Raw genomic sequence first — 23,302 nt, forward strand, 5'->3', positions numbered from 1 at the left:
CTCCATTATTGGGAAAAGGCTTTTGTGAAGTTACAGGTCTTGCATTATGACTTGCTTGTAGACTGTCCTGACTTCTTCTAAGAATTCCTGGTCCTCTGCCCCTGTGGGCTTCACCCTGGGGAAAGCTACAGGGTTCCTGGTGATCAATGATCATAGCTGCTGGGGCAGGCAGAGGAAGTATCTTAGATAGCTTTGGTCTAGCTGCCCATTTAACATTTTAAAGATCAGGACCATTTCTTGAAAATGAATGCTGAACTGCATAGGAAATGCATATTATTCAGTCTGTCTTTTGAGTTGTCCTGCTTAGTGGGACTTGCTGCATTATGGGCTAGTTGCTGTTTCCTGGTGGAACTAGCTCCTGAGAGCCTGCAGAGCTTATAGCTGAAGCACAAACATTCGCCAATTTGAAGAATGTAAAACTGTTAATTGGAATGTTACTTTTAAGTTAAATTTCTAGCTACAGTTTTTATGCCATTTACCATTTTTCTGCAAGACCTGACAGTCTCTCCCTGCAAAGCCAGAAAATGAGGGTCTCACTTAAATACATTGCCACTAGGAACAGATAAAGATGTCCCCCAATGCCGTTTGACTACAGCACTGGTTTTGGCTCCAATTAACCAAGCAACAAGAAGTGCCTCATTCTTAGAAAGTATCTGTTGAAGACTCAAAAGGTCTCTAGTTACTTTTCCACGTCATTTGAAGGCCAGAAACATTTTGCCCAAGGGGATTGATAGTAAAATCTAAGCAGAAGTTTAGGGAATGGAGAAGCAGGGTGGGTAATGAGGGGTTAGTCAGAGCTCTGTTTATCCTCGATAGCCTTCAGCCTCTGCAGCTAGCAGAAGTTACCCATAACCCTGGTCTTTGGAGAAGATGGTCTTTGGAGACTATTCCAGGCCAGAGACTAAGAAAAGACACTGCTCAGGACAGATGCCCTCTCTATCAGCACCTGGGACTCTGCCCCAGTCGGTAGGATGGAAGCTGTGAATGGATCTGGATAATGTTCCTGACATGCCTTGCAGTATAATAGGGCTGCATAGCCTCATCTTGCGCATACTCTGGTTCTACAGAACTCCACAGTGTCACTCCCTTGTGTACAGTAACTCCTCACTTAGGACTTGGGGACTCCATCCATTTGTCTCTGGGTAAGAGCTCACTCTTCTGGGCAACAGTCCTCAAGCTTTAAGCAGAAGACATGGGGGCTCTCTAGGAAAGTAAGCAGATTGTTTCCCCAGGTGGAGTTAGCCTCCTGGGGAGTCGCCACCCCACAAACAAACTTCCATTAGATCCATGTCGTCTTCTCTCGGCAGGAGGATTGTTAACCATAAAGCAGTGCCCCTTTTTGGTAGGCTAGAGACTTTCTTAAAAAATAAATTCCATAATGGAAGAGTCCTGTTTTGCTGAGTCACCTCAGGTAGGCCTATCAGACATTGCTTCAGAGCACAGTAAGGCCAGAGCAAAGTTAATGGCTGCGGCACATAGGTTCTTCTGTTATAAATACTATTTTAAAAAATATTTACCACCAATTTTCCTTATTTCTTAATAGCCAGCCAAAATTACCTGTAAATATTGATTTGAACGGGAAGACTAGAGGCAGTAAAGATACCATCTAGAACTTCGTCCTTCAGGATTGCCTCTTGAATTCTAAAACTGTCATTTGGAAAGATTTTTAGTCCTCAGATTCAACATGCTATCTGATGTGATGATTTGGGTTTATTTGCCCAAGACTTCGCTGGAATCTGTGAGTAGGTGAGTCCCTGTATCCAGTAGCTAAAAGAGCATTTCCTTTTTGTACATCAATATTCTTTCAAGTCTGAATAAGCAAAGAACAAGCTAGTAGTACTAATAACAGAAAGCCATGAAGAGCACAAGAGATGCAGCTTTTTATTTTTCTTTTAATGATTAAAAGTAAAATCTCATACTAGTAGGCATGGTTGTTTGATTAAAAATCTTTTTCCAGGTACTTGGACCCTTCATCCGCTCCCACCTCCATAATTAAACAGGTTATATTTAGTTAGTATTCTGCCCTGGCTTCCTTATGTTTGTCCATTATTATGTCACTGTAGTTTGAAGGATAGCAGAGAGAGCTGAATGTTAGGGTATTTTACTTTTGCATTGGTTCATAAGGGTGAGATTAAAACTAAATATTGTCTTGCTCTGCTGTAGCTCAAGACTGACTAAAAAGTTAGTCTAGCTTCTGCACCAAAATAGCATGCGCAATGCCTGAAAATCAAGTGTATGTGCAGTTCTGGTAGTAATTGTTTGTATCTGGCCTGTAATGAAAGCCTACTGAGTACTTCCAGATTGGGGACGGCACTGCACTGAATATTTCTAATCTGTTGAACACATATATACTTGCATATGGGGGGAGCCAAGAAAGTTGCAGATTTTCTTTCTATTTAACAGCAAGTCTAGGTCCTGATAGACACTTCAGCACAAACAGGATTGTAATTTTAATCTCCGGTAATTGATAGTGTGATAGTTAAGATTGCCAGACCAGTGTCAAATTATAACACCCCTGTTTTCATCAGTTTATAACTTCTCAAAACAATATATTTGATGGTAGAAGATACCTATGCTTGGTTTCAGCAAAAAAGTGATCTAAAAATATTTTAGAAAACTGGACAGACTGTTCAACCATTTTGAGAGAGATGAGGCTGAAAAATTGCGCTTTTCCTTTTGCAAATGAAAAATAAAATTTGTCACTTTTTCATATAACTCAGAAAAGACAAGAAGTTGAAAATGGACATGTCAAGAGTGTTTAAGAAGATGTACATTGTCTTTTGAGACAAGGAGAAATAATTGGATTAGAAAGCTATAAATTATTGAAAACTCAGTTCTGAGCATGCCCAGTAAGCATCAGCTAAGATTTTTTTTTTTTTTTTAAAGTTAGGCCTGATGAAGCCTTGCCTCTTTGTGATATCGCACTGTACATCCTCTGTGCCCAATCTGACAGGCCCAAGGGCTGTTGCTGTCAGGTTGCTGTTGGAAAACTGGGAGAGTGAAATTGTAAATGCTGTAGGCAAAACTGACATCACCGCTCTCAAGAAAAAGAAAACTGCAGAAAAGGAAGAAATAGTTGATTTTTATGAATTTTTTTTTTTAAAGAAGTTGCCGTAATTTTGCATATAGTAGCTAAGTGCATATTCAACAAGTAAAACAGGAACAGAAGGGACATGTAATGTGGCTGGGTAAGTATTGCTGTTGTAGGAATTTTTAAGGACTAGCTTTGTGTTTAATTATCATACAGTTATATAAGTTTGGAGATAATGAATGAATGGTTGAACATCAACTCCTTTCAAACTGCTAGGAGTTGAGTTTTGCTATATGATGTAGACCAGTGCTTTTTTGAACCTGTGGGTTGCAGACTCCTGGGGTCTGCAGACTGTCTAATATTTCCAAAGTGGTCTGTAACTCCATTTGAAAAATTTTAGGGGTCTGCAAATGAAAAAAGGTTGAAAACCACTGATGTAGATTCGTAGACTTTAAGGCCAGAAGGGATCATGGTGGTCATCTAGTCTGACTTCCTGCACATCGCAGGCCACAGAATCTCGTCCCCTCCCTCCTGTAATAGATCTCTAACCTCTGTCTGAGTTACTGAAGTCCTCAAATCATGATTTAAAGACTTCAAGCTACAGAGCATCCACCATTTACACTTGTTTAAACTTGCAAGTGACCTGTGACCCAGGCCCCATGCTGCAGAGGAATGTGAAACCCCCCCAGAATCTCTGCTCATCTGACTTTGGGGGAAAATTCCTTCCCAACTCCAAATATGGCGATCAGTTAGACCCTGAGCATGTCAGCATGACCCACCGGCCAGGCTGCTGGGATAGAATTCTCTGTAGTAAGTCAGAGCCCTCCCCATCTAGTGTCCCGTTTCTGGCTGTCGGAGATCTTTGCTACTAGTAGTTGCAGATGGGCCACATGCCATTGTAGGCAGTCTCATCATACCATCCCCTACATAACCTTATCAAGCTCAGTCATGAAATCAGGTAGTTTTTTGCCCACACTGCTGCCCTTGTAAGGCTGTTCCAGAACTTCACTCCTCTGATGGTTAGAAACCTTCACCTAATTTCAAGCCTAAACTTATTAATGGCCAGTTTATATCTGTTTGTTTGTGTGTCAGCATTGGTGCTTAAATTAAATGCCTCTCCCTTCCAGGTATGTATTTACAGGGAGCATATCATATCTCCCCCATCTTTCCTTGTCATCTTTTTATTTATATGGCTAGAGAACCTTTTGCTATTAGTTTTAATTTGCTTTGCAAGGACCAACTCTGTTGGGCTTTGGGCAATTCTCACTTGCTCCCTACACTTTCTGACCTCTAAGAGGTAGCTTTTCTTGCTGATCCATCCCATCTTCCATTCCTTGTATGCTTTCTGCTTTCTCTTAATAACCTGTTTGAGATGCTTGTTCATCTAGTCTGCAATCCATCCCTACGGATTTTTTCCCCTTGCTTCTGATAGTTTCTGCAATTGAAAGTTAAAGTAATTCCAAGCCTTCTCCACATTCAGATCCTTCAGTTCTTCAGTCCAGTCCACTTTCCTAACTAATTCCCCTTAATTTTTTTAAAGTTTGCTCTTTTGAAATCAAGTATCCTAATTGCAGATCTGTTTTTGTTTATCCTTCCATTTAGTTTAAACTGAATTGGCTCATGATCACTCAAACCAAAGTTGTCCTCTACAACTCTCTCTCTCTTATAAGGTCCTTGCTACTCACCAAAATCTAAAATCTCTTGTTGGTTCGGTGACTATCTGGTGAAGAAATCTGTCAGCTATCACATCCAGGAATATCTAGGCCCAATCATTATTAGTAGCACTTGTCCTCCAATCTATATCTGGGAAATTGAAGTCTCCCATAATCACACAATTCCAAGTAGTATTTATTTCATTAAAAATATAAAACAGGTCTCTCCATATCCAGATGGGGTCCTGGGGGTCTGTAACATATCCCAAGCACTAACCCAGTGGAGCCTCTGCTAACTTTCTTCCCCAAAGAGATTTTGACCCAAACAGATTCTGTTGTATCCATTCCGTCACTTCTAATTTCTTTACAGTCTGCTGCACCTTTACTTTTATTTCTGTCTTTCCTGAACAGCACATACCTTTCAATACCTGTACTCCAGTCATGACTACTATTCCACCATGTTTCTGGTACCACTATAATATCTGGTTTCACTTCCTGGATTAATAGGTCTAGTTCCTCCATTTTGTTACCCAGGCTTCTGATGCTGGTTGTTGTTGTTTAGTTGTTTCTGCTTGGCTTTGCCCAGATTCCTTGCTCGATTGGTATAGTCGTTCTACTGCCAGTGTTGCCTGCCTGCCTGTTAATACCATTGGTATGGGCATTATCTTTTTCCTCTTGATGTTCATTCTCCTACCCTCAATTGTTTCTTTCTCTATTGCTGTAGCCTCTTCCTTGATTTTTCTCATGCTCCATATTAGAATCGGGTGTGGCGATTATGTGAGCATCTTCTGACTGGCTCTCTGGAGTTCCTAGTTTAAAGCTTTTTTTTTTTTTTTTATCAGTTGTACCAACCTCCGTCCCAGAAGTTTATTTCTCTCCCTACTCATGTGGAGTCCTCCCATGAGAACAGTCCTCCATCCATGAATGCCTCCCAAGGGTCAAACATCCCAAAGCCCTCCTTATAGCACCACTGCCTGAGCCATCTATTGATCATCGTAATCTTGTCTCATCTTTTGGTCTCTACCTGTCCCTACAGGAGGAATCGCACTGAAGATCACTTGAGCCTCCCACAGCTTCCACATCTTTATTGTCTCCTCCGTTCCTTGGGTTGCTACAACTGCTGCCTCTGTAGCTGTCATAGCCTTCTTACCTAAGCTCCTATCAAGAATGGATGGTCGGGGACACACACACACATACGCACTCCCCTCTTTTTCAACTGTTTTTTGTCTCCTGTGCTGTTGCTCCTGTTATTCAAGGGGTAATTTTTCCTAGCTTTGCAGTAAGGTCTTTAGATTTGACATCTGACCTCGATGCTAGGGGGAATCGATCTCCATCCACACACATTTTTGTTATAATTTTGAAAGTACAGTTCACACAAAGTGCTAAAAAATTGACACTCCAGTGGAATTAGAACCATTGGATAGTTACAATAGACTACTATTGCTAAACAGTGTCTGCTTTCAAGGTATAAACTTTCTTAATTTTGTTTTGTTTTTTGTTTTTTTTCTTCTCTTCATGAGCTGGTGTATTTCTGCTTTTAGCAAAAAATTATTATGATGATGCCTTGAATAACAATGCAACTCTCTTGCTCCTCAAAAAATCTATCTAAAGGAAAAGCACATTTTTTGTGTGTAGCTTATGTCCTTCAATAACTTCAAGTTGCTCGGGATGGGAGTTGGACAGCACATAAGTAGTGTTTCCAGCGGGTTATATATGAATACATTTATTCCAGGTCACATCAGAGTTATTTAGTTTAATCTTTGCATTTAAGGGTTAGTTATGAACTATTTTATTTTCAGTATTGTTTTCAGTTCTAGCCATGCAGATATTCCTCTTCAGGTGCTAGCAAAATATTAAAACTCCAGCATTGGAATCCTGGCTCTATTGAAGTCGATGGGAAAACTATTGACTTCACTGGGGCCATGATTTTACCCTTAGGTGAGTATTTCCCTTTGCAACTGGTCTGTCTTCTCCTGCTTCCTCTGTGCAACTAGTGGAATGTGGTAATACATCTGAGGGAAAAAGATGTTTAAAAGAAGAAAACTTTATAAAGGATTTTCCTTCTAAAGGTTCTTGAAGGCTTGGAGAGATTCAGAATAAGTGGCTATATAACTCACACTACAGAATTACAGGTTAATGCACACTGGGTCAACTGAAATATTTCCCAAATAAAATATGAATTACCAAGTATGGCAAGCTGGCTTATGGAGGCAGGAAAGCTTGAAGCACCTGCTGTATTTGGAAGATGCACTTCAATTTGTTTTGCCGCTGAATCAAAAATCAAGCTCTGTCCCTGGCAGCAGCCTGGTCCTAGATGTCGGTGCACTAGACAGAAGGGCCACTTACTGGAGCTGCTGTTTTCCCCTGGGGGAAAGGATGAATTGACTCATGGAACACAGGCATTGTTCAGACTGCTAGCCAGATGAACGCTAGAGTGAGGGGGTGTGTCTCTAAAGGGTTAAGGGATTTGGCAAGACAAATCTGGCAAATGCTGTTAGATCTAATGTGAACTAAAAAGAAGCCTATAGCAATATGGTTCTAACTGCTACAGGTTAGACCTACTGTGACTTTGTCCTGTTTCCTAGCTTATTCTTAAAATTTTGCATTGACCAGTCTGGTGGTCACATGCTATTGCACATATTGTCTTTAATTTTGTATTGATATGTCTGTGACAAATACAATGGTCTGGTGGTGAAAAAACTACTGTGATAAAGCCCCTTCAACAAGATAATGTTTAATAAATTTTAAGTGCATGTGTCTGAAAGTTTGCTTACTGTGGGAGCCTCGTGAGATACTTCAGAGTTCACAGCACATGGAGTTTCCTGTATGTTTAAACTAATTTGCATAATCTTCCTCATTTGCATAATTGGACATCCTAGACCTGTATGATGGATTATGATTGTAATCAATCTGTGACTGAGTACAATCATGAAATCATAAAATATTCTACCTATCCTACAAGGAATTTCCTGCTCTGCAGGGCGAATTCCACTAAGTCATGTTGTGATCCTGTTTAAAAAAATCAAAACAACAATACCTAACCCTCTCCCTACCCCAAGAAACCAAAACCATCTCTATTTCTTTCCTATTAGATAGGTAGAATTGAATACATTCAGACAGTCTTCAGCTAGGGCTCATATATGGTATGAGGGACACACTCTAGGCATTCTGTATACAAAAGCACAGGAGCATTTATTGCTTCAGCAAAAGCTGAACTTGGTTATCTGTCAGAGCCATGTAGGCCAAAATTATCTTTCTGGGCCAGTCACTGGGGAGGAGGGGCAATTACAAGCACTTGAACAACTCTGATTCAAGACAGTAGGAGGCAATGTGCATGCACACCACTCACTTCCTACAATTCTCCTTTTGATGGTGCATGCTTGAATGATTCCTTTTACTGGGGAGGGTGGTGTGTGTGTGTGTGTGTGTGTGTGTGTGTGTGTGTGTGTGTGTGTGTGTGTGTGTGTGTGTGTGTGTGTGTGAGAGAGAGAGAGAGAGAATACTACACAAAATCCTTCTGACTTATCTTGGATATACAATGAGTAAAGATTATAAGAACGGCCATACTGGGTCTGAGTTCTGGTCCATCTAGCCCAATATTCTGTCTGACAGTGGTCAGTGCCTGATTTTCTTGCAGTCAGTCCCTGCTTAGGGACACCCAGAGCAGGGGGTTGCGTCCCTGACCGTCTTCGCTAATAGTTGTTGATGGATCTGTCCTCCAGGACATCCTCATTCTTTTTTGAACACAGTTATACTTTTGGCCTTCACAACATCCCCTGGCAATGAGTTCCAAAGGTTGGTTGTGCATTATGCAAAGAAGTACTTCCTTGTGTTTGTTTTAAACCTGATGTCTATTAATTTCATCGAGTAATCTTTAGTTCTAGTGTTATGTGAAGGAGTAAATAACACTTGCTTATTCACTTTATCCACACAGTTCATGATTTTGTAGATCTCAATCATATCCCCCCTTACTCAGCTCTTTTCCAAGATGAACGGTTCCAGTCTTTTAAATCTCTCATATGTAAGATGTTCCATGCCCCTAATCATTTTTATTGCTTTTTTCTGTACCTTTTCCAATTCTAATATGTCTTGTTTGAGATAGGACGACCAGAACTGCACGCAGTATTCCAGGTGTTGGGCATGCCATGGATTTATATAGTGACATTATGATATTTTCTGTTTTAATGTCTATCCTTTTAGTAATGGTTCCTAACATTGTTAGCTTTTTAAAATTGCTGCTCCACATCGAGCTGATGATTTCAGAGAACTATCCACCATGACTCCAAGATCTTGAGTGGTAACAGCTAATTTAGGCCCCATCATTTTGTATGTATAGTTGGAATTACATCTTCCACTGTGCATTACTTTCCATTTATTAGCATTGAATTTCATCTGTCATTTTGTTGCCCAGTCACCCAGTTTTGTGAGATCCCTTTGTAACACTTCACAATTTGCTTAGGACTTCACTATCTTGAGTAATTTTGTATTGTCTACACATTTTGCCACCTCACTGCTCACCTCCTTTTCCAGATCATTCATAAATTTGTTGAACAGCACAGGTCCCAGTAGAGATCCTTGGGGGACCCCGCTATTTACCTCTTTCCATGGTGAAAACTGACCATTTAATTGCTATTCCTGTTTCTTATCTTTTAACCAGTTACTGACCCATGACTGCTTAAGAGCCCTTTGGTGAGGGACCTTGTCAAAGGCTTTCTGAAAGTCAAAGTACACTGTATTGACTGGATCATCCTTGTCCACATGCTTGTTGACTCCTGCAGAGACTTCTCATAGATTGGTGAAATATGATTTTCTTTTACAAAAGCCATGTTGGCTCTTCCTCAACATATCATGTTCCTCTATGTGTCTGACAGTTGTGTTCTTTACTATAGTTTTAATCAATTTGCCTGGTATGAAGTTAGGTTTACAGGTGTGTAATTGCCAGGATCGCCTCTGGAGTCTCTCTTAAAAATCAGTGTGTGATGGGAGCCCCAGTCTACAACCTGGAATTGTGGGACTTCTGTGCCTTCTTAACTCTCCAGCCTGGGCTCTCTCTCACAATGCTATGCCAGTGACAAACAGCAACATCCCTCCAGGCCCAGTGATCACTCATCTATCAGCATGTGGAGACTAACTCAGCTAATTTGCATGAATGCTCTCTAAGCCACTCATGAATCATACAGGGAGGCAATAGCAAATCAACCCAGCCTTATGCCCCAGAAATATACCGTCTTACACTGCTCAAGACTACCTTGGATAGTGCAAGGTCATTAATTAATTTGCCACTCCAACAAAGATTGGTGGATGTGCAGCAGCCCTTGTTAACCTGAGCTAAGATTCCCCAAGCACTTCAACCAAAACCACACTGTTTTAGGTAAAATATAAAGCAGATTTATTAACTACAGAAAGATAGATTTGAAATAAGTAGAAGGCACAGAGATCAAAGTTGGTTACATAAAAAATAAAAATAGAAACACAGTCTAAATTCTAACTTTAACAGACTAAGCAAGATTTGAATCAAACAGCTCTTCTCACCCTAATACATATTACAGCCAGCTCACAGTACTTAATACACAGGCTGTATTTCCTTTCAGCCTGGGACCAATCTCCCCAGTTCAAAGTCTTTGTCTTCCAAACGATCTTTCAGGTGTTGAGATGGGGGAGAAGAGAGGCCAAGTGGTGATGTCATCGACCCTCATTTATACTTTCTCTCCAGGTTCTAGAATGATCCCTGCTGTGGCACGGGGGTTAGGCAGCCCCAATTGTGTACATGACCTCTGTGAGGATTTCCTGAGAGAGTGCAGTCTTTTTGATGGTCCACCAACTCCTGTCTGGCCAATGATAGTTGCTCCTTTGTTACTACTGAAAGGCTGGCTGTGGATGTCTCCCAGCCTCACAACATATTTCGGTAACGCATATACCAATACTTTGTACTTCACTTACAATGGTAGTACACACACTTCAAAAGGATATTAATGTTCAGCAAACCAAGATTTCTTAAATGATACCTCACAAGGCATACTTTGTACAAAACCCATCATAATCCTATGACAGTGATGAATATGGGGTTTCCAGGATGCTGTTTTGAGGTACTAAGTGTCACACAGTGTTACTTTTAGGTATCCTCCATTCATCTAGTATGGGGGCTGATTTAAGCAATAAGTTATATGCCACAGTTAATAGTTGAGTTTCTTCAGAACTCTTGGGAACATTTTATCAATAAAGCTTTAAAATTCAGACACATGGTGTGCCTCGTCATGTCCTCCCCAAAAAGTTCCTGTCGTCCCAGCCTGATCAACTGTGGGCCCAGGCAGCTTGGTAACGAAAATCTGTCATACAGCTCCCCGTACAGGAATCCCTGCAGCTGAGGAGTGATGGGTGGAGTAAATGGGGTGGGAGTTTGCAGAGATTCCTGCAGCTAGGGGGTGGGTCTGACCCGGCCCCAGATGCCATGCATGGAAAGAAGTCATCCCGTCCTCCCCAGCCCAGCCGGGATTAGCAGCTGAGCCTGGTGCAGGGTAGGAGCGACCAGCCGGGTCTTCCCCAGTCCTGCCCCTAGCCTCACCGTGATTTCTCTCTCTGCCAGCTCCCCACACATTCTCTCCTTCCCTAGGCACCCGAAACATGCTGCTGGGGAGGGTCGCATGATGGCTCTTGTGGCTTCCCTGTCAGAAAATCAGTTTTCTGCAGGGAAGCAAAGAAATCTGAGGGGAAATAAATTCTGCACATGCGCAGTGGTGCAGAATTCCCCCCACGAGTAATGGTAGTAAGCACTGCATGCCTGGTAGTAAGAGTTTGCATGAGTGGGCCTTATTTATATTTATTTCCAGTCCTTTGATTTTTTTTTTTTTTTTTTTTTTTTAAACTCACTGAAATGTTCCTTTTGCACACTCTAAAACAGTGGCTCTCAACCTTTCCAGACTACTGTACCCCTTTCAGGAGTCTGATTTGTCTCGCGTACCCCCAAGTTTCACCTCACTTAAAAGCTACTTGTTTACAAAAATCATACACGCACACACACACACAAAAAGGGTCACAGCACATTATTACTGAAAAATTATTTATTTTCTAATTTTTACCATATAATTATAAAATAAATTAATTGGAATATAAAGATTGTACTTGCATTTCAGTGTATAATATATAGAGCAGTATAAACAAGTCATTGTCTGTATGAAATTTTAGTTTGTACTGACTTCGCTAGTGCTTTTTACATAGCCTGTTGTAAAACTAGGCAACTATCTAGATGACTTGCTGTACCCCCTGGAAGACCACTGCATACCCCCAGGGGTACGTGTACCCTTGATTGAGAACCACTGCTCTAGAACTACCATGTGGCAAAAGGCCTTTCCATTTTAATATGTAGTGGTGCCACATAAGATCTAAAAAATACAGCATTCCAAGATGCTGAGTTTAGGCTTTATAAAGTAGAACGTATCATATTTAAAAAAAAAAAAAAAGTGGGCTTTTTATTTTTCTAAGATTGGTGCAAAGCTCAATGCTTTGTTCTGTATTCACCCCATCCCATCACCCTCCCCACACATTCTCTCCTTCCCTATTGCCCATTACCATTTAATCATTATTCATCTTCACTTACAATTATTTGGTAAGAGTTCTGCTGTAGCCTGTTCGGTACTGTAGTCCGTGGGGGGGAGTGGCTCCTCCCCCTCCGGGTTTGTGGGCGGCCAATCCGCCTCACTACATCTCCGGGGGTCGCCTGACGTGGGGAATCAGCGGGGTGACAGGAGCCTATGATCCGGGCCGAACAATAAACACAGTTACGGAGCCCCAGCCCCTGGTCAGGCTGGGCAGCAAACAGTTAGCCCAGGCCCTGGATCAGGGCGGGGCAGTAGAGGGTCTGAGGGCTCAGGCCTGCACTCAGGCTGAGCAGCAAACAGTCGGGCCTCCTAGCTCTGGTGGAAGGCCAAAAAGCGTAGGCTTCTTGCTTAAGCGAGGGGGAGACTGCCACCCACAGATTGGGGGTGCGGGGGGGAACACAGGCCCACCCACTCCACTGCGTCCCAGCCCAGGTCCCTAGCACTGGCGGAGCAGTCTGCCACTGGGTCAGCGGGGATCCTGAACGCAACACGCTGACTCGCTCTGTAGAGGGTTGTCAGGGAAGAAGGCCTCTGTCAGGGCTTGCAGCTCTTCTGTGCTTGGGTCCGTAAATGGCCCTGGCAGTCCTGGCGAGTCCTCAGCTCCCTCGGGGTCTGCAGCGGCCTCCCAGCTCGGGAACTCACAGGAGGTGTCTGGCTTCTCCGGCGGCTGAGTTCTCCACCATGCCTTTTATACTTTCGGTCCCGCCCACTGACTTCCGGCGGGAGGGTTGAACATGGCATGGCTCCGCCCATCAGGGTTCAATGAGGGGCTCCTCCCCCTCTGGGTCTGTGGGCAGCCAATCCGCCTCACTACAGGTACTATAAATAATTATTTAGCGTTGTTGTCTTTCTTGTTGCTTTCCTATTTGTGGTCAGTGACTTCTATAGCCATCTTCCAAAACTCATGATTCAGGCTGTCATGCAGGTTGAACTCTCTGAAGTCTGCCAATATCCATCCATGTACCAAGTCTTGCATAGGTTTCCCTCATAGTCATCTTTCGTCATAGGTGCTGGAACTGCGGCTGCTGCCACATCTCCTGTCTTGAAGTGGTTTCCATTATATACAGAGTTTAAACTTTGGTTCAGTAGCTCTCAGCAACCCCACCATACAAATTGTTCCAGTACCCCGTCTTCTGTCCACAGTCATTGCAAGAGCCATCCTACTGACAAGCTCTCTGATCTCCACTGGATATGTCCTCACCAACATAGCTTCGCTTCCCTCGACTTGTCTTCAATTGGAGCAACGCGCACTAGCCCCCTTATAATCTCATTTTATTTCCTGTCATGGAATCCAACCATTTGACCATCTCAACATGTTTATTTCCATGGCGGAGAGCATATTGATCTCCTTTTTGTGGCTGGTCATGTCTGTGTTCAATATGTTAAGATGGATCAAATTACATCTTTATACACTCTACCTTTAAACTTTATTGGCATTTTTTGTCAGAGAGAACTGGGATCAGCTTTTGCCATTGAGACCATGCAGCTTTAGTACAATGCCAGGCATCACTCAGGAGTGTACCATTGTCAGTAACTATTGATCCTGGGTATTTAAATTCTTTCACTCTTCTAAGCTCTCTGCTTGTGACATCCTTTATGGTGAGTCCTCCTCCTCCCTCAGTTATCAGAGCTTCAGTTTTACCAATATTCACTCTAAGCCCAGCCCACCCAGAACTATGTTGTCACTGTTTAAAGTTGGTTTCCAGGGGCTCACAATATTCTGCATAGATCCCTAGGTCATCAGCAAACAGCAGTTCCAAGGCGTCTCCCTTCATATATTCTCACTTATCACATGTATGAGCACTGTAAACAAAAAGTGGACTCAATGCTGACCTCTGGCGCAGGCCAATGTTTATTGGAAGTTCTCTATTTTGACTGTGGTAGTGATTCTGTCATACATATCCTGGATAAGATGGGCATATCCTTCTGGCACACTTCTCTGTTGCAAACTCCACCAACTAGTTCTCTTGATACGTGATCATATGCTGCCTTCTCCAGGTCCATAATGACCATATGCAGTTGCTGTTTTCTCTGAACTTCTCCATGTGGATTTGTAGTACAAATATAACATCAGCTGTGTTCCTTCCCTGCATGAAGCCATACTGACCCTTCCAAACTTTAACATTCCAGACAGATGCTTTTCAATAAGCTTCCATACCACGTGACATCAGCTTAACTGGGTAATCATTAACTTGCAGTGTAATATCCCTTTTATGTTTAAAATATGTATTTATTTTTAAATTCATGTTCATAAACCACTAAAAATTGCTGAAAGCAAGTTCTATTTTTTTTTTTTTAATTCACCTCTGGATTAGGCCCTTATCTCACAAGTTTCAATGCAGATTGAATTTTTATGGCCAGATTGAAAGCCACTTACAAACTGTATTTATTGTAAAGTGTTGACAGACTTTTAACTACTGTGCAACTGCATAAATGAAGTTTCTGTTTATAACCAGGCTATAATAGAAATATTCATATTCAAGGAAATTGATTTTTAAATAATTGAACAGTCCATGATAACTAGTAAAAAAAATACTTAATATTTAAAAAATACTAATCCTGTAAGAATCATTGTGTCCTCTTACTGGGCTTTAAGATAATGTTACATGAAAAGCAGAATGGTGAAAATTGCAATTGTTTCTGCTCCAAATTTTTAGTTCCATGCTAATAAGTTCACTGTTGTGATTAGTTACAAAAATACAAATTACAGCTAATTGTTTTTTCCTGCATTTATGTAACTCAAATGTTACCTTTAAGTTTTAGTTTGAGATTTTGAAAGCCATTATTGTCCCTCTTTCAGTTCTGATTTTCTGGTTATATTGTACAGCATACGTGTTTATCAATTTACATGATACCTACGTGATGCACAAATTGAACTTTAAATTTCCTGCTTGTCATAAAGAAACTCGAAACCTTTCGATTGCCACATTAGCTGCACGCTCTAGTTTCAGGTGACAATAATTGTGGTGTGAGAAATCATGTTGGAACAGAAGGTTGTATGACCATATGGCTTCTGTTACTTCAGTGGAATAGTCCCAAAGACTTTAATAACACTTCCCTTGTGCCTAGACACTTCAGATGTCTCCAGAAAGTTGGTGATATTAATTAACATAGTTCTTGCTACATAGTAACAATCTGTGATATTCTTGATAAGACACACTGGTGTGGGTTAAGATAGCATTAACTCTGATTGTCATCGCTTCTCTGAATTTTTGTCATGTTGTTAAAGTTCCTTTTACTCTAACTAGGTCTTTTGGGGGGGATTTGTTTCTGTTCAATAATGGCAATAAATAGTGACAGGAACTAGTAAGTAGCCATAACCAATGAGGGAAAATTGTTGTGTAATTACCAACAAAAGTCTGTTTTCTCAAGTTCCTGTAAATATCTGGAGGTTTGGTGTGTGTGATGGCAATAATTTAATCAACCCTGTCTTCTTCTGTCATTCCACATTCTTCAGCTAAATGTATCTTAAATTTATGTGAAAGACTTCTGGTGTATATAATAGGCATTTAAAATTTTGTTTCATAAACCCAAAGTAGTAAATAAAAAAACACTACCTCTGTCCCTGACAGGGTAGTAGTAAAAAGTAATTTCCCCTCTGCTGATACTCACACCTTCTTGTCAACTGTTGAGAATAGGCCATTTCCACCTTAATTGAATTTGCCTCCTTAGCACTGACCCCCCACTTGGTAAGGCAACTCCCATCTTTTCATATATATACTGCTTACTGAATTTTTCACTCCATGCATCTGATGAAGTGGGTTTTAGCCTACGAAAGCTTATGCCCAAATAAATTTGTTAGTCTCTAAGGTGCCACAAGGACTCCTCGTTGTTTTTGCTGATACAGACTAACATGGCTACCACTCTGAAACCTGACTTCACTGTGTCAGTCTCTAACAGGGATGTTGATAATTGGTTTTGATTCTGTCTCATGGGATTTTTGTTACAGTTTGGATTCACAGTTTTATAATGTCATGCATAGCTGATCATGTTGGCATAGGAACGAACATTCAGTTTTCAGATCAAAATAGCTTGAATTGCTTTGGTGCTGGATTTCGTCTCCTTATGTCAGTGAAGGAGTGCTAAGGAGAGTGTGCATTGCATTTTGGGGGGAAAAATGATTATAACTTGTCAGGGTTAGAGATACGTGTTTGACATTATTGAGGCATCATGTACGTTGTTTTGAAGTAAAAGTTGCTGAAAAGTTAAGTAGTCCAGTGATCTAGGGCCAGATCCTGTACTCCCTGGTGTCACTGAGAGTTTTTTCCTCTTGCCTTCAGTGGGAGGAGGTGTAGGCCATTTAATGCATAAGCAGACCTTACAAGTGAAATTAGTTTGATCTCATTGTCCATGAGATGCTTTTCTCCTCTCCTAAACCACAGTGCAATTTAGGATGCAAGCATCTGTTCCAGAGAGATCTAGCACAGGAGATCTCCACTTGAAATCAATGAAAGTTAGGCACCTAAATACCTGTGAGGATCTAGGCCAAAATTCACCCCCCCCCTCCAAAAAAAAGTTGGCAGAATGTATTATTCAAAACATGTTTTGAAATATGGATGTACAAATCCTTTAGTATGCTTTTAAAAATGAACTTGACTTAATAACTGAAACTCAGTCCTATAAATTATAAAGCACCGTTAGGCTTTTATGTGCTATTTTTTGATACATGGGAACTTGGGTGTCTTTTTTTTCAGAATTGTATTTTTCATTAGTTTGTCACAATGATTTTCACATTCCTTAGATTTACCCTATTCACCACCCCCCTGGAGCTACGGATTTCTTAGCTTTTTTTGAAAAATGCATACAATTATCCAGCTTCTGTGAAATTTCTCCCTTGCTGTGCCAGCTGCTGTTTTGTATACCATCATCAGGTCACACACATTTAAGAAATAACTTTGGAGTTTCCTGATAGGATGCAGAATGTAAGAAGTATCAGTGAGTGGGAAGTTTCCTGGGGAAAGAGCCACATACATCTGTGTTTAATTTAACTTCCGTTTCAAAAAATTGTTCCTAGCACTTACGGTTGCAAAGATATATGTAGCAGTTCCAGTTCCTCTGCAGCAGCAGCTTATAGCTTCCCCAAGCAGCTGCAAAGTCCAATTAACAGCAGTATGGTCAATTTTACTGGTGCTATTCAGAATAAAATACAGAATAAAATGAAGTCATATCAATTTTACACTGCTCCTAGGGAGAGCTGCGGATGCAACGTCAGAGCCAGGTACTGGAATTATTTATGGAGAGAAAGGATTCAAAAATAAAGACTAGGAGAGTTGTACAGTATTGATCCGTTTCCTTCACTCTTCTTCTTGCAGCAGCCAGGGAATGGGGAGGCTGTGTAATTTGAAGAGCCAGTACTGGGAGTGAGCCTAGAACTCTGATCCCTTCCTGTCTCTTCTCCCCCCATTTTTGGAAAAGTTCATTCATAGCAACTGAGGGGTGTGGGGCGGCTATGGCAGAGTTACGTACTCCACTTTCAGCAAGATGAGGATGGAGGCTAATAGGTTTCCTTGGAAGAGAGCAGAAGGACCTGACACCTACCAAAGGGACTTCACAAGCTGTCAGACCTGGAGGCAGTTGGGCCATATTACAGAAGTAGGCTTTTTTAAAAGAAGGGCTTGGGCCACGTAAGCTCCTGCCCTCAAAGAGGAAAATGCATTGCCTGGACCGAAGGCTGAAAAAATTATTTAAGGCCTACAATAGTGACGTGCCTCATTGCTTAACCCCGGAAGCCGCCTGAGTTCTAGCGATCTCGCCAGGGCTGCTGCATGGATGTGCTTCCCAACTAACCGACCACTCAGCCCACCAGAAGGGGATATGTGCATCTATGAACAATATGGAAAATTAGTAGGGCCCTTAGTTAGGTGTCTGATTCAAGCTCTGATTGAAAGTAAATTTCTTATAAGAAGTGGTATTGGACTTCATCTCACATATGCTACAGGTCTTGCTATTTGTTTTACAAGCAGTGGGCCCCTTATGGCCTCAGCTGTGTATTGTTTCTTTTGTTTTGTGGTCCCCATACAAGAGCCAGAGGTTCTCACCAGCAGATCTTTCTTCCCGGAACCCTAAAAAGGCGCCATGACTGATAAATTCCCTATCTTAATGGTTCTCCTAGAAGGCTAGCAATGGCATGCTCATAATCTGTGGTCTCACGGGTGGACCAAAGCTGGCAACCAAATGTAAACTATCCATTGAACAAAATTGTCCTTTAGACTTTAGCCTCCAATGCCGAATGAGCGTTATTTGTGTTTCACAAATTCACCATTATGCATTAAAATGGTTTCTTCCATCTCTAGCTTCTTTAAGATGCCCATGATCTCACTTGTGGGTATTTTGGATTCATTATGATTAAGGTTGTTTTAGTCATGAGTATTTTTTGATAAAAGTCATGGACAGGTCACAGGCAGTAAACAAAAATTCACAGCCTGTGATCTGTCCATGACTTTTACTAAAAATACCAGTGAATAAAACTTGGGGGGGGTGGGAGCTGCCTGGAGGAGGGGGGGTGGGGGTGGCGGCAAATGGCCTGGGACCCCCGCTGGTGCTGGCGGGGAGGGTTGGGGCTGGCAGGCTCCCTAGCTGGCTCCGCCCACCCCCCACAGCAGAGTTTGGGTGTGGGAGGGGCTAGGATGTTGGGGCACCTGATGGGGTGAGGCGGGCTCTGAGCAGCGCTTACCCGGGGGCTGCCTGGAAGCACTGACATCCCCCTGGCTAAGGTCCGAGGCGGAGGAGTGGCCAGTCACTCTGCGCTGCCTCCGCCTGCAGGCACTGCTCCTGCAGCTCCCATTTGCCACGGTTCCCGTAGCCCGCTTCACCCCGTCTGGTGCCCCAACCCCCTTTCCCCTCTCACAGCCAAACTCTGCGGGGCAGGGGACCGAAACTGCCTGAGCCAGGCGCACCGGCTGCTGCAGAAGTCACCGAGGTCATGGAAAGTCACGGAATCCGTGACCTCTGTGACAAACTCACAGCCTTAATTATGATGCCAAATGGTGGCTGTGATGTCTAAGTCTTGGTAGGACCAGAAATCTTTAATTATCTAATGTGAGATGAGACTGTAGTATGTTTTGATGAAAGATCTCCAGGACATTCAGAAGTTCAAGATGTGTTGTGGCCTTTAGCCCTTGGCCAAAAGCAATCATGCTCTTCTAGCTATAGCTAAGTGAATCTCTGTCTGTGTTAATATTGCCCAAGAAACAAGAAAATATGTGTATACATGTGTGTGTGACTTCTTTGGGATGGGAAGAATAACAATACTCTCTTACCAACCTAGTTCGATATAATGTACTATCCCTTTATAGGTTAGGTGGAATGTTATTGGGATTGTCTTACTATCTGTGGTGGTGTCACGGTCTTGTCTGGGCCAGTGGGGTTTCGCTCGCCTTCATTTTACAACTGTAAATTGATATTTAACTCAAGATGACCACCTGGGCTTTAAATTTCGTAATCTAAATGAACACTTCACTGGTCCAATTACAATAAAGTGTGGTCAGAGTGTGGCCTCTGACCAAGCTGGGTTTCTTGGGTTAAGACTGGAGACATTCTTCATCCCCGTTCCAACTTCACCCAGAACTGGCTCCTGGAAGAAGCAGCCAGTAATAGGGTGGTGTTGCCCCCTGCTGGGCCCTGATTGGATTCTGCCTGCTCATCACCCTGCTTGATGGTGGAGGACAGTTGTTGGTTCTGCCAGCAGCTGATCCTGGATGGCCTCTCTAGGCAGCTCTTGAAAGAATGAACGTACTCCTCTTTTTCTCCAAAAGGCCATCTGAGGGTGATGGTGTCAAGGTGGCAGGGCCTCCAGCAGGGGGCAACAACACCCTGTTCCTGGTTTAATGGTATATGTTCCTTTAGCTGTGCCAGCGCCGTGATTCCCTGAGAGTTCACTCTCATGATGTCTTACATGACACACACAGTTATCTGCACAGAAAGGAGATGAATGTGGGTATTTCTGTTCTTGCTGCTTCAACCTCTTAAAGGGTAAATGTTCTACAGAATGTCCTTAGGGCATGATTTCCCATCACAGGAGATGGGGCTTTCTAAATGCGTTTTTTCCGGAGATTCTGGCATCCACTCTTCTTTTGGTAGCCGCTGGGAGAGCTTCTAGAGATAAGAATACAGTAATTTTGGTTAGGAGGGTTGTTTCAGGGGTGAAAATAAGTGAGAACAGCACCTGGGGGAAAATGTTGTTCTAGTGTGCCAAAAACAAACAAACGAACAAACTAACAAAAATTTCACTCTACCATTGAGCATCATCTTCATAGTAGCAGAAAAGTTATTAATTCCTTCTGCATGGCTTGCCTCTGATATTGGCTTCTTTTAAAAAAAATATTTTGCCACAGTAAATAAAATACGAAGTATTTAGAAAAAAGATTTTCCATTCCCTACTAGAGAAATGTATCGGAGTGATACAAGGGGCTATAACAAGAAGTAATGGAATGAAATAAACAAAAGTAAGACTGAGGCCAATAATCAGAAAAACTTCCTGATGGTGATATCTGTTAGATTTAGATTTCTCTCTTGAGGGAAGTGATGAAAGCCCTATGGCTGAGATTTTTAAAATTAGACTAGACAAAGCACCAGGAAATTTACTGTAGATCTCAATTCCACACTGACAGAGGAAGAGCTCAGTGATATGGTACAGGGGTGGGGGGAGGAAACTTTACCCATTTCCAATAGAGCTTATTCCTGCCTTTATGAATTCCCTAGGTCCTTCCAGTGAGAGATCTAGATATACACGATATTGATATAGATATTTATAATATTATATGAGAGAATCTGAGGGGTTTGGGTTTATGGGGCTTTTATTCTTCTGGGAAGAGAATAAGGCATTCTACCTGGCATGATGAAATACTGGTAGAGGAGCAGCAACAAGTTTGTGTTTGATAGTTGACATTTGGCGCAATAGTAATATTTGAATTTCACATCCTCTGATGCATAATCATTTTGCAAGTGAACATCAATTTTTCCTCCTCAGTGAAATCCTAAGAGAGTATATGTACATAGCAAAGCTTTGCCAGGCTGAGCTCTGCATTTCTGAATACATCATGCTTATAGAAAGATTGTTATAGTGAAACTTAGCATCATGCAGAAATTTTAATAAATGCTTCTGGGAGTAGCAATGATGTGTCTGGCAAACTGAGTAAATGGCTATGGTTTTGAATGGTATGGATTTGAACACCATTTCAGAATGGTACTGAAATAAAGCAAGTATTTGTAAAGTAACAAGGAGAAAAACCATAATCTTTTCCCAGAAGTAGACACCAGTTTGTAATGCTTACATCTGAATGGATACTGCTGCAGCGACACAAATTGATTTTTTTTTTAAATTAAAAGATAAATATAAAATAAACTGATACAAATTGCTGTCTGTCAACTAGTTATAAAGGGCTTCTCAAAGGATCTCTCCCCCACCAGCCCTTGTCCCTAATATGCTGCTGTTGTATGAAGTCTTCAAGGTTAATCTGATGCTATTCCTGTTGTTGAGCAGCTGTTACCGGGTTGGTTGGTTGGTTTTTCTTTTTACCTCTGAAGCCATGAAGACTTTAATCAATCTGACTGAAAATAAATACTGTCTCTAACGCTCTGTAACATGTGTCTGTTTCTTTTTTAGTGGAGGCGATAGTGGAATTTGACTACAAGGCTCAACATGATGATGAGCTGACAATCACAGTAGGTGACATAATCACCAATATCAAGAAAGAGACTGGAGGCTGGTGGGAAGGACAGCTCAAAGGCAGAAGAGGTTTGTTCCCTGACAACTTTGTAAGAGTGAGTACAAAGTGAAACAGTTCTTGTGTATTGTACTTACTAGCTTGTATTGTTGTTTGACTGAAAAGCAGTCTTTTTAAATCATGCTGCTATTTGTATTTTTTTGAATCATGTTGCATTACAAAGTAGAGAATGCATTTGTGTGGATATCTGGTGTAGTTATGATATCATTAAAATTAAAGATAAATAGACACACCTTTTCCCTGCTCTGCAGTGGTTATTGCAACCCCGTGGTCTGAAAACAAAATTAACGTTTAGGACAAAGCTGTTCTCCAAAACTCAGTTCCTTGTATGACTCATGCTGTTTGTAATATCTTCTCTCTCATATACAGTGTATCTATTTACAGATAGCTAGAGTGCATTATGGCGTGATGTAAAGGCTTTATCACAGGGGAGGGCAAACTACGACCCGCGGGCTGGATCCGGCCCATCAGGGCTTTCAATCCGGCCCGCGGGATTGCCAGCCACGTGCCGCAGCCGGCGCAGGCGCAGGCTCCTTGCCTGCCCTGGCCCTGCACCACTCCCGAAAGCGGCCAGCACCTTGTCCCTGCGGCCCCTGGGGGAGGGGAAGGGGACAGAGGGCTCTGTGCGCTGCCCTCGCCTTCAGGCACCGACCCCCCCAACTACTATTGGCTGGGAACCGTGGCCAATAGGAGCTTCCGGGGTGGTACCCACCCCACCCCCAGGAGCCACTGCTGGACATGCTGGCCACTTCCGGGAGCAGCGCGGGGCCAGGGCAGACAGGGAGCCTGCCTTAGCCCTGCTGCGTACCGCTGCCACCCCGGAGCCACTCGAGGTAAGCAGTGCCGGGCCGGAGCCCACACCCCGAATACCTCTTGTACCCTGCATCCCTGCTTTGAGCCTCCCTGCCGCACCACTCCTGCACCCTGAGCCCCCTCACACATCCCTCTCGCACTCCAACCCCCTGCCTTGAGCTCCCTCCTGCACACCGCACCCCCTCCCACACCCTGCACTTCCTCCTGCACCCCAACCCCCTGCCCTGTACCCCTTCCTGCACCCCGCACTCCCTCCCACACCCCGCACTCCCTCCTGCACCTCAACACCCTGCCCCAGCCCTACATTCATGGCACTGTATACAATATTCCCACCCAGATGTGGCCCTGGGGCCAGAAAGTTTGCCCACCCCTGCTTTATCAGCATAAGCTTGGGATAGATGCATTATTCACAAATAGTTAAGCCATGAGTGAGTCATGCATATTTTTTCCAAACAAATGTCTTTCAAATCTTTATACCACATCTCC

The 23,302-nt window shown here is 42.5% G+C and overlaps 1 protein-coding gene across 1 annotated transcript in view; it reads left to right on the top strand.

Annotated features, from left to right (window-relative positions):
* Window positions 1-23,302, top strand: part of SH3KBP1 (SH3 domain containing kinase binding protein 1) — a 368,936-nt gene that overhangs the window by 20,304 nt on the left and 325,330 nt on the right. The window contains exon 2 of the mRNA XM_065400133.1: window positions 21,883-22,040. Within this exon, the coding sequence (XP_065256205.1) occupies window positions 21,883-22,040 (158 nt within the window). The remainder of the gene's footprint in view (window positions 1-21,882; window positions 22,041-23,302) is intronic.

This window comes from Emys orbicularis, chromosome 1 (genome assembly GCF_028017835.1).
Source record: "Emys orbicularis isolate rEmyOrb1 chromosome 1, rEmyOrb1.hap1, whole genome shotgun sequence".
Lineage (NCBI taxonomy): Eukaryota > Metazoa > Chordata > Testudines > Emydidae > Emys > Emys orbicularis.